At 49.3% G+C, this 12,641-nt stretch overlaps 1 protein-coding gene across 1 annotated transcript; it reads left to right on the top strand.

The window, feature by feature from the left end:
- Window positions 1-282: 282 nt before the first annotated feature.
- On the top strand, window positions 283-744 carry LOC118938765 (variant surface antigen F-like). The gene has a single exon (XM_036943647.1). The coding sequence runs from the start codon at window positions 283-285 to the stop codon at window positions 742-744; it is 462 nt and encodes a 153-aa protein (XP_036799542.1).
- Window positions 745-12,641: the final 11,897 nt, after the last annotated feature.

Here is a 12,641-nt window from a genome sequence, read left to right on the forward strand (position 1 = left end):
AGCTGTTATTAAGTTCCCAAGCTGCCTTGTAATGTCCACACCATACAGTCTTCAGGAGCTCTAGGATGAGGGAATGTTGATTCTGTTTTAAGAAGACCACAGACCGCTGCTGAATAAGTCAGTGTGATTACGTCCCAAAAGGGCACCTTATTACCTATATAGGGCACTACTGTTGACCACGGCTTACAGAGTGCACTTTATAGGGAATAGGGCGCCATTTGGGATGTAGCCTGTGTGATTGCACGGCCTGATACCTGAGGGCAGTATAAAATCATATGATTTATGAAGCCCATTTATACAGCCCAGGGAGATAACCAGGGGGAAGGCCCTTGGTACGCAGCCCAGGGAGATAACCAGGGGGAAGGCCCTTGGTACACAGCCCAGGGAGATAACCAGGGGAAAGGCCCTTGGTACACAGCCCAGGGAGATAACCAGCGGGAAATACCTTGGGACACAGCCCAGGGAGATAACCAGGGGGAAGGCCCTTGGTACTCAGCCAAGGGAGATAACTGGGGGGAAATATCTAGGGACACAGCCCAGGGAGATAACCAGGGGGAAGGCCCTTGGTACACGGCCCAGGCAGATAACCAGCGGGAAGGCCCTTGGTATACGGCCCAGGCAGATAACCAGCGGGAAGGCCCTTGGTACACGGCCCAGGCAGATAACCAGCGGGAAGGCCCTTGGTATACGGCCCAGGCAGATAACCAGCGGGAAGGCCCTTGGAACTCAGCCCCAGGGAGATAACCACAGTACATTCTTGTGCCCCAGTCTGGTTTTCTGGGAAATCTTTATAGATGTCCTTGTGGTTGAGGTGACGTTGACTTTTAGCTGTTTTCTGCCTCTAATAACAGAGTCTGCTATTCACTTTGATCTGTACTTTGCAGGAACAAGACTTGGTAACAGTGAAACAGTTTATGAATCATGAATAACATCATTAGTCGGAGCTCACCATTCATAATGTTGAGTCAAACCCCCCCCCCCCCCATCATCACTCAGCCATTTTGACGTTAACTCAGGAAATCTGGGTAATTTATTTCCACGGTAGACATCATCAACCTTTCCATCAGAATATTCCCTGTGAGAGACAGAGGAAAATAAAGAGAAAGTGAGAGGTGGAGAGAGGGGGACTGAGTGGGAGAGAGAGAGAGAAAAACAAAACAAAAGTCTCCAATACCTTGAGGTTCATAATGGAAAATATTTGACCTGGCCTCTTAATTCAAGGAATGAAAAGTCCCCGAGCCCAGATGGCAGGAAGTATGGAGTTTAATCACTCCCAGATAGACCTAACAAGACCAGTGGGAATAGGTACCGTAGCAGACAGACCTGGGTCTAACTAGGGGGGATAGGCACTGCAGCCTAACAGACCTGGGTCTAACACAGACCTGGGTACTGCGTTGGTTTAGTTTAGATCCGTTGAGCAGATCATTAATATTAGTCAGAAATAATAGTCCAGGGGTCGATCAATAGTTTAGGGCTTCACGATATCAAGAGGACTGTTCACCATTTGGATCAGGGCTTTTCAATACCTAGAGCCTAGAGGTCATGAACTACTGAACCAGGCAGAAAGGGAACACCTAGACCCTAGAGGTCATGAACTACTGAACCAGGCAGAAAGGAAACACCTAGACCCTAGAGGTCATGAACTATTGAACCAGGCAGAAAGGGAACACCTAGACCCTAGAGGTCATGAACTACTGAACCAGGCAGAAAGGAAACACCTAGACCCTAGAGGTCATGAACTATTGAACCAGGCAGAAAGGAAACAACTAGACCCTAGAGGTCATGAACTACTGAACCCGGCAGAAAGGAAACACCTAGACCCTAGAGGTCATGAACTATTGAACCCGGCAGAAAGGGAACACCTAGACCCTAGAGGTCATGAACTACTGACCCTAGAGGTCATGAAATACTGACCCTAGAGGTCACGGTAGTTAAATTGGCTTCATCTGATCTGGGTCAATTAGGAAGTGAACTGTCACTGAGAAACAGAATCCACATCAAACAATGAATTGCAGTTTGTTTTTCTGCACCATGGACGTTACTGAGGCTGGGGGGCACCGCGGGTTGTTGGATAGCGTCATCGTTGTTGATATAAATGCAGTCGATTGATCTGTCCACAACCAGCACATCAGAGAGACACACAGCAGGGACAAAGGATTCCTTCTTCCCACATTGGCAGGCAGGCACACCCACTGTTGTGTTGACCTTGGATCATGATGTGTGGATTGATGTAATGTGTTTGAGGTGATGCTCTCTAGCAGTGGGAATGGTAGGACTCATCTAAATAACATGATCATCAGAATGAAGGCCTGATGTAATGACACACTAATGAGTAACACGCTTGTGCACACACGCAGCACACGCAGCACACGCAGCACACGCAGCACACACACACACACAGCACACGCAGCACACACACACACACACACACACACACACACACACACACACACACACACACACACACACACACACACACACGCTCTCCTGGAATGCCACGGTCTACTGTGATTGCTGATATTTCAGGCTCAGTCACTAATGTCCTTTAGGACAGTTAGGGGAGAAGAGAAGAATGTATATTTTGTTGAGACCTAGTGTGCGTGTGTGTGTGTGTGTGTGTCTGGCGTGTGTGTGGAAACGGACAGGGCCGGACTGAACTGGCACCATTGTTTGGGCTGTGAGTCTCCTGGTTGGTATGATTTTGATTATATTCTAGAGAGCATTGAACCAAACAAAGAGAGAACCTCTTGTTGGGAGAAGAATTCCACCCTTGTTCCCAGTCAGGCAGGCCCACAGAGGCCCGGCTGGAGAGAGGTGGAAAGGCAGGCCCACAGAGGCCCGGCTGGAGAGAGGTGGAAAGGCAGGGACCGAACCAAACCGTTAGAGAGAGGAGGAAAGACATGGACCGAACCAAAAAGTTAGAGAGAGGAGGAAAGACATGGACCGAACCAAAAAGTTAGAGAGAGGAGGAAAGACATGGACCGAACCAAAAAGTTAGAGAGAGAAGGAAAGACATGGACCGAACCAAACCGTTAGAGAGGGGAGGAAAGGCACGGACCGAACCAAAAAGTTAGAGAGGGGAGGAAAGACATGGACCGAACCAAACCGTTAGAGAGGGGAGGAAAGACATGGACCGAACCAAACCGTTAGAGAGAGGAGGAAAGACATGGACCGAACCAAACCGTTAGAGAGGGGAGGAAAGACATGGACCGAACCAAACCGTTAGAGAGAGGAGGAAAGACATGGACCGAACCAAAAAGCACCCCTTTTGATTTGAACAAAACCATACATATTTGCCCATTGTAGAAGTGCTCAGAAAGTGACTTTTTGGACACGAATTCCAAAACATTCAAGAGATAAAAGGGCACAACATGCTCTTGCATACAGGGTGGATGTCATGTTTTGGCTGATAAATGTAATAAAATTGAAATAAAATTGAAATGTCAACCTTCAAACGGTACCACAAAGATGGTTGGAGGTCCACATATCAGAGAATGTTGACTTGAATGGAAATATCTGTTGTTTTAAATGATACTGTCAATGCTGCATAGGAAAACGTATTGAAATCATAGAACTATAGAGAATAGAACAGACATGACCGTTTAGGTCACACTCATTACTCAGATGATTTAAGATAGGGTCTAAGCTACAACATATGTGAATATGAAATCTACGTTTACAAGTTTTTTTTTTTTTGATAGTTGACTAGGTTAGAAAAATGCAAGACATTATGAAATAGTTTGACCACCCTGTTTATGCAAGCTTTTCAATTATATCAAACTGAACCGTTTATCTTTTCCAGTGATGAAGACACCCAAAACCAAAATTTGGCGAAGCAGATTTTTCAGGGTGGTGCTACTGCACCCTAGGCACCCTTACTTCCCGCGGCTATGTCTGAGGGTACAGAGAGTTGAGCTCCTATACGCTCCTCTCTGTCTGGCCCTGTCTGAAGGTACAGAGTTCAGCTCCTATGCATTCCTCTCTGTCTGGTCCTAGTCAGAGTTAACTAATAGGTGCTGTCTGAACTATGTTCCATGTCAAAGTCAGTTCTGAAGCACCGAAGGAAAAATTAGCTCCCACCCATTTCCTTTCATTCTTTACCAACAGTCAGCGTAATTAGAGCGAATAAAGAGAGAGAAGGTTGCTGAGCCACATTCCTATGACATCAGCCACATCCTGTATGAGATAGGAACTGCATCCTGTACTTTACATGCTCATCATTCACACAACCACACCCTCTGACCTGATTGGCCCAGAGTGTTGATAAGGTTATAACTCAGAGGGTGTGATAGCCGGGAAAGGAAGGACGACGGTGAGATAACATTGTTGGGAACGTTGGAAAGACGTCTTATTCTCTCCCTAATAAACGAAAAGCTCATTTATTCTGTGATTTCACAGCAACGTCCGGTGTTTGTTTGTGTTGGCGGCCGGCTGTAGCCTGCTGTAGCCTGTCTCTGTGTAACGAGTGTGATTATGGACTGGGAACTGGAGCCTATGTGTCATATTATAAACCAATAGAAACTAGGAGGGCAGGAGGGAGAGGGAGAGGGAGAGGGAGGGGGGAGGAGAGAGAGAGAGAGAGAAAGAGAGAGAGAGAGAGAGAGTCGAAGCCAGCTGACTGTGGTTCAGACAGACCTAGCCAAGCCAAGGACACCCCCGCCACATCACCAGCTCACAGCAATGATCAGCCCTGCCCTATTCAGCCTTGAGCCGTCTGCCAAAGCTATCATGACCAAAAATCTATGTTAGAACAGGCCCACAGCACACAGAGCAGGCCCACAGCACTCAGAGCAGGCCCACAGCACTCAGAGCAGGCCCACAGCACTCAGAGCAGGCCCACAGCACTCAGAGCAGGCCCACAGCACTCAGAGCAGGCCCACAGCACTCAGAGCAGGCCCACAGCACACAGAGCAGGACCACAGCACACAGAGCAGGCCCACATCACTCAGAGCAGGCCCACAGCACACAGAGCAGGCCCACAGCACACAGAGCAGGCCCACAGCACTCAGAGCAGGCCCACAGCACACAGAGCAGGCCCACAGCACACAGAGCAGGCCCACAGCACTCAGAGCAGGCCCACAGCACACAGAGCAGGCCCACAGCACACAGAGCAGGCCCACATCACTCAGAGCAGGCCCACAGCACACAGAGCAGGCCCACAGCACACAGAGCAGGCCCACAGCACTCAGAGCAGGCCCACAGCACACAGAGCAGGCCCACAGCACTCAGAGCAGGCCCACAGCACTCAGAGCAGGCCCACAGCACTCAGAGAAGCCCACAGCACACAGAGCAGGCCCACAGCACTCAGAGCAGGCCCACAGCACACAGAGCAGGCCCACAGCACACAGAGCAGGCCCACAGCACACAGAGCAGGCCCACAGCACACAGAGCAGGCCCACAGCACACAGAGCAGGCCCACAGCATTCAGATATACAATGCAGTAGGTTTAGATATCCTCGGCTTGAAAATGGTGGAATGGTCATGGTGGAAAATAATATTCTATTACAAATACAACTGTTGGTCCCAAAAGGGAGGATTTGTGCTGAACTCTATGCCGTCTGTCTCAAATGACACTGTATATCCCCCTTTTATTGTGCTGAGAGTCCTATGTAGCATGCTGAGAGTCCTACGTAGCAGGTTAAGAGTTGGCTGGGGGTCAGTCCTACGTAGCAGGCTGGGGGTCAGTCCTATGTAGCAGGCTGGGGGTCAGTCCTATGTAGCAGGCTGGGGGTCAGTCCTATGTAGCAGGCTGGGGGTCAGTCCTACGTAGCAGGCTGGGGGTCAGTCCTATGTAGCAGGCTGGGGGTCAGTCCTACGTAGCAGGCTGGGGGTCAGTCCTATGTAGCAGGCTGGGGGTCAGTCCTATGTAGCAGGCTGGGGGTCAGTTCTATGTAGCAGGCTGGGGGTCAGTCCTACGTAGCAGGCTGTGGGTCAGTCCTATGTAGCAGGCTAGGGGTCAGTCCTATGTAGCAGGCTGGGGGTCAGTCCTATGTAGCAGGCTGGGGGTCAGTCCTATGTAGCAGGCTGTGGGTCAGTCCTATGTAGCAGGCTGGGGGTCAGTCCTATGTAGCAGGCTGGGGGTCAGTCCTATGTAGCAGGCTGGGGGTCAGTCCTATGTAGCAGGCTGGGGGTCAGTCCTATGTAGCAGGCTGGGAGTCAGTCCTATGTAGCAGGCTGGGGGTCAGTCCTATGTAGCAGGCTGGGGGTCAGTCCTATGTAGCAGGCTGGGGGTCAGTCCTACGTAGCAGGCTGGGGGTCAGTCCTATGTAGCAGGCTGGGGGTCAGTCCTATGTAGCAGGCTGGGGGTCAGTTCTATGTAGCAGGCTGGGGGTCAGTCCTATGTAGCAGGCTGTGGGTCAGTCCTATGTAGCAGGCTGGGGGCCAGTCCTATGTAGCAGGCTGGGGGTCAGTTCTATGTAGCAGGCTGGGGGTCAGTCCTATGTAGCAGGCTGTGGGTCAGTCCTATGTAGCAGGCTGGGGGCCAGTCCTATGTAGCAGGCTGGGGGTCAGTCCCATGTAGCAGGCTGGGGGTCAGTCCAATGTAGCAGGCTGGGGGTCAGTGCTATGTAGCAGGCTAAAGAAGTGGCAAAATGTAGCAGGCAAAAGAAGTGCACCATATGTGCAATGTGGATCATAGTGAGTTATTTCTGATTCATGCGATTGCTTTGAGGAGGCCTTAATATTCAGTGTGATATATTTTACTAGTTTACGTCATGGTGGGCACACCCTAGCTTCACCACACTTCAGTCATCTCAGCACTAAAACCACAGCACCCTGCAGTTACAGCAGGACTACACGGCAATAACAGTCGAAAAAAAATGAAGACGTTTTAGAAACTAAAAGTAAATCCTGATGAAATTACCTCCTATGAGTAATTTCCTTATAATGGAGAAGTCCAATGGATTAGTGTCACGTTGTGACCTTAGTTATTTTATTATGTCTTTGTTTTAGTATGGTCAGGGCGTGAGTTGGGGTGGGTTGTCTATGTTTTTTTTCCTATTGATTTGGGATTGCTGTGTTCGGCCTGGCATGGTTCTCAATCAGAGGCAGCTGTCAATCGTTGTCCCTGATTGAGAATCATATTTAGGTAGCCTGTTTTCCATTGTGTTTTGTGGTTGGTTGTTTTCAGTCTGTGTGTGTCTGCACCAGACTGTTTCCGTTGTTTTCTTTGTTGTTTTGTTATTCAGTGTTCAGTTTGGATTATTATTAAAAATCATGAACACTTACCTTACCACGCTGCACCTTGGTCCTCACCTTCTTCCCAAGACAGCCGTTACAATTAGAGGTATGTAGAACACTCACGTATAACATCGGTACGTTCCATTGGACATTATTAAGGCCAGATGGCATGTTCCATTTTTATGGAATGGTCTGCCTACCCATGTAAGAGACGCAAACTCGGTCTCAACCTTTAAGTCTTTACTGAAGATTCATCTCTTCAGTGGGTCATATGATTGAGTGTAGTCTGGCCCAGGAGTGGGAAGGTGAACGGAAAGGCTCTGGAGCAACGAACCGCCCTTGCTGTCTCTGCCTGGCCGGTTCCCCTCTTTCCACAGGGATTCTCTGCCTCTAACCCTATTACAGGGGCTGAGTCACTGGCTTACTGGGGCTCTTTCATACCGTCCCTGGGAGGGGTGCATTACTTGAGTGGGTTGAGTCACTGATGTGATCTTCCTGTCTGGGTTGGAGCCCCCCCTTGGGTTGTGCCGTGGCGGAGATCTTTGTGGGCTATACTCGGCCTTGTCTCAGGATGGTAAGTTGGTGGTTGAAGATATCCCTCTAGTGGTGTGGGGGCTGTGCTTTGGCAAAGTGGGTGGGGTTATATCCTTCCTGTTTGGCCTTGTCCGGGGGTGTGCTTGGATGGGGCCACAGTGTCTCCTGACCCTTCCTGTCTCAGCCTCCAGTATTTATGCTGCAATAGGGTCAGTTTGTTATATCTGGAGTACTTCTCCTGTCCTATTCGGTGTCCTGTGTGAATTTAAGTGTGCTCTCTCTAATTCTCTCTTTCTCTCTTTCTTTCTCTCTCTCGGAGGACCTCAGCCCTAGGACCATGCCTCAGGACTACCTGACATGATGACTCCTTGCTGTCCCCAGTCCACCTGGCCGTGCAGCTGCTCCAGTTTCAACTGTTCTGCCTTATTATTATTGGACCATGCTGGTCATTTATGAACATTTGAACATCTTGGCCATGTTCTGTTATAATCTCCACCCGGCACAGCCAGAAGAGGACTGGCCACCCCACATAGCCTGGTTCCTCTCTAGGTTTCTTCCTAGGTTTTGGCCTTTCAAGGGAGTTTTTCCTAACGAGTCGTTATGTGATCATAACAACATACAGGAACTCAAGTCCTTTTGTTCACCTGACCTAGAATTCCTTACAATCAAATGCCGACCGCATTATCTACCAAGAGAATTCTCTTCGATTATAATCACAGTCGTGTATAACCCCCCCCCCCCCCCCCCCCCCCCTCCCCAAGCAGACACCTCGACGGCCCTGAAAGAACTTCATTGGACTCGATGTAAACTGGAAACCCCATATCCTGAGGCTGCATTTATTGTAGCTGGGGATTTTAACAGGGCTAATCTGAAAACAAGGGTCCCTAAATTTTATCAGTATATCGAATGCGCGACCTGGGCTGGCAACACTCTGGATCAGTGTTATTCTAACTTCCATGACGCATACAAAGCCCTCCCTTGCCCTCCTCTCGGCAAATCTGACCATGACTCCATTTTTTTGCTCCCAGCCTATAGACAGAAACTAAAACAGGAAACGCCCATGCTCAGGTCTGTTCAAAGCTGGTCCGACCAATCTGATTTCACGCTTCAAGATTGCATCGATCACGTGGACTGGGATTTGTTCTCGATAGCATCGGACAATAACATTGATGTATACGCTGATTCGGTGAGCGAGTTTATTAGCAAATGCATCGGTGATGTGGTACCCCTGGTGACTATTAAATCCTTCCCTAACCAGAAACCGATGGCAGCATTCGTGCAAAACTGAAAGCGCAAACCACTGCTTTAAATCATGGCAAGGTGACCGGACACATGACCGAATACAAACAGTGTAGCTATTCCCTCCACAAGGCAATCGAACAAGCTAAGCATCAGTATAGATGCAAAGTAGAGTTGCAAATCAATGGCTCAGACACGAGACGTATGTGGCAGGGTCTACAGTCAACCACGGACTATAAAAAGAAAACCAGCCCCGTCACGGACCAATATGTCTTGCTCCCAGACGGACAAAACAACTTATTTGCTCGATTTGAGGACAATACAGTGCCACTGACACAGCCCGCTACGAAAACCCGCAGGCTCTTCTTCACCGCAGCCGACGTGAGTAAAACATTTAAACGTGTTAACCCCCGCAAGGCTGCCGGCCCAGACGGCATCCCCAGCCGCATCCTCAGAGCATGCGCAGACCAGCTGGCTGTTGTGTTTATGGACATATTAAATAAATTCCTATCCCAGTCTGCTGTTCCCACATGCTTCAAGATGGGCACCATTGGGTCTCGACCCTGGACTTTCTGACGGGCCTCTCCCAGGTGGTGAGGGTAGGAAACAACATCTCCACCCCGCTGATCCTCAACACTGCGGCCCCACAAGGGTGTGCTCTCAGCCCTCTCCTGTACTCCCTGTTCACCCATGACTGCGTGGCCATGCACGCCTCTAACTCAATCATCAAGTTTGAAGACGACACTACAGTGGTAGACTTGATTACCAACAACGACGAGACGGCCTACAGGGAGGAGGTGAGGCCCCTCGGAGTGTGGTGTCAGGAAAATAACCTCATACTCAACGTCAACAAAATAAAGGAGATGTCCACATCGACGGAACTGTAGTGGAGAAGGTGGAAAGTTTTCAGTTCCTCATTATACACATCATGGACAAACTGAAATGGTCCACCCACACAGACAGCGTGGTGAAGAAGGCACAACAGCGCCTCTTTAACCTCAGGAGGCTGAAGAAATTTGGCTTGTCACCAAAAACACTCACTGACTTTTACAGATGCACAATCGAGAGCATCCTGTCGGGCTGTATCACTGCCTGGTACAGCATCTGCTCAGCCCACAACCGTAAGGCTCTCCAGAGGGTAGTGAGGTCTGCACAACGCATCACCGGGGGCAAACTACCTGCCCTCCAGGACACCTACACCACCCGATCTCAAAGGAAGGCCAAAAAGATCATCAAGGACAACAACCACCCGAACCACTGCCTGTTCACCCCTCTATCATCCAGAAGGTGAGGTCAGTACAGGTGCATCAAAGCAGGGACCGAGAGACTGAAAAACAGCTTCTATCTCAAGGCCATCAGACTGTTAAACAGCCATCACTAACATTGAGTGACTGCTGCCAACATACTGACTCATCTCTAGTCACTTTAATAATGAAAAATGTATGTAATAAATGTACCACTAGCCACTTTAAACAATGCCACTTAATATAATTTTTACATACCAGACGGATTACCAGGACGTGTACTCCGAGCATGTGCTGACCAACTGGCAAGTGTCTTCACTGATATTTTCAACCTGTCCTGACTGAGTCTGTAATACCAACATGTTCCAACATGTTTCAAGCAGACCACCATAGTCCCTGTGCCCAAGAATACTTAAGGTAACCTGCCTAAATGACTACCGACCCGTAGCACTCACATCTGTAGCCATGAAGTGCTTTGAAAGGCTGGTCTTGGCTCACATCAACATCATTATCCCAGAAACCCTAGACCCACTCCAATTTGCATACCACCCCAACAGATCCACAGATGATGCAATCTATATTGCCCTTTCACACCTGGACAAAAGGAACAACTCCACATTGACTCTGTACCGGTACCCCCTGTATATAGCCTCCACATTGACTCTGTACCGGTACCCCTTGTATATAGTCTCCACATTGACTCTGTACCGTAACACCCTGTATATAGTCTCCACATTGACTCTGTTCCGGTACCCCCTGTATATAGCCTCCACATTGACTCTGTACCGGTACTCCCTGTATATAGCCTCCACATTGACCCTGTACCGGTACTCCCTGTATATAGCCTCCACATTGACCCTGTACCGGTACCCCCTGTATATAGTCTCCACATTGACTCTGTACTGGTACCCCCTGTATAGAGCCTCCACATTGACTCTGTACCGGTACTCCCTGTATATAGTCTCCACATTGACTCTGTACTGGTACCCCCTGTATAGAGCCTCCACATTGACTCTGTACTGGTACCCCCTGTATATAACCTCCACATTGACTCTGTACCGGTACCCCCTGTATATAACCTCCACATTGACTCTGTACCGGTACCCCCTGTATATAGCCTCCACATTGACTCTGTACCGGTACTCCCTGTATATAGCCTCCACATTGACTCTGTACCGGTACCCCCTGTATATAGCCTCCACATTGACTCTGTACTGGTACCCCCTGTATATAGCCTCCACATTGACTCTGTACTGGTACCCCCTGTATATAGTCTCCACATTGACTCTGTACTGGTACCCCCTGTATATAGCCTCACTTGTTATTTTACTGCTGGTGATTAACTATTACTTGTTACTTTTATTTTATATTTTATATTTTTTACTTGACACTTATTTAAAAAAATATCTTAACCTCTTAAAGCATTTTTGGTTAAGGGCTTGTAAGTAAGCAATTCACTGTAAGGTCTACCTACACCTGTTGTAGAGAGATGAGCTATAGGCGTGACTACCGTAGGAGTCCCCTCGAGGCCTACCACTGACTATGTACATACCCAGCGTGCTACAGAGCTGCAAGGAGTTGTGGACCGGTTTTTGTTGGTTATGTTGTCCCTATGTAGTGCACTACTTTTGACCAGAGCCCTATGTAGTGCACTATATAGGCAATAGGGTGCAATTTGGGACACAGACTCTCTTCTGCACGGTGGAGGGAATGATCTAGCTGACTGGTGAGGGAATGAAAACCAGATCAGTCAGTTAGGAAATTCCACCCTCCCCCTCTCTCTCTCTCTCTCTCTCTCTCTCTCACACTCTCTCTCTCCTTGAGCAGGACTCTCCCTTCTCTTCTCTCCCTCACTCTCTCTCTCTGCAGCAAAAGCCCCCTCTTTCTTCTGATGGAATGTGTGCTAGCATTTCCCCTCATCTCGCTCCCTCGCTCTTTCGTTATCTCTCCCACACACACAGCTGCCCCTATGAGAGGAACACCAGCAGAGATGTAAAGAGAGAGAGAGAGAGAGAGAGAGAAAGAGGGAGAGGGAAAGAGGGAGAAGGCGGGAGAGAGAGAGAGGAAAGGTATGGAGGTATGAAGGGAGTTGGGTGGGGAGAGGGAGGGAGGTATGGAGGGAGGAAGTTGGGTGGGGAGAGGGAGGGAGGTATGGAGGGAGGGAGTTGGGTGGGGAGAGGGAGAGAGAGAGAGAGAGAGAGGGAGAGAGGGAGAGGGAGAGAGAGAGAGGGAGAGAGGGAGAGAGAGATGGAAAGAGAGAGAGAGAGAGAGGGAGAGAGAGAGAGAGAGAGAGAGAGAAAGAGGGGGGGAGAGGGAGAGAGAGAGAGGGAGAGAGAGAGAGAGGGGGAGAGAGAGAGAGAGGGGGAGAGAGAGAGAGAGGGGGAGAGAGAGAGAGAGAGAGAGAGAGAGAGAGAGAGGGGGAGAGAGGGAGGGAGAGAGAGAGAG

The sequence above is a fragment of the Oncorhynchus mykiss genome, chromosome 14 (assembly GCF_013265735.2).
Source record: "Oncorhynchus mykiss isolate Arlee chromosome 14, USDA_OmykA_1.1, whole genome shotgun sequence".
Classification (NCBI taxonomy): Eukaryota; Metazoa; Chordata; class Actinopteri; order Salmoniformes; family Salmonidae; genus Oncorhynchus; species Oncorhynchus mykiss.

Bases quoted from the DNA above. Each gene is read 5' to 3' on its own strand.
- LOC118938765 (XM_036943647.1), top strand. From the start codon at position 283: ATGAAGCCCATTTATACAGCCCAGGGAGATAACCAGGGGGAAGGCCCT.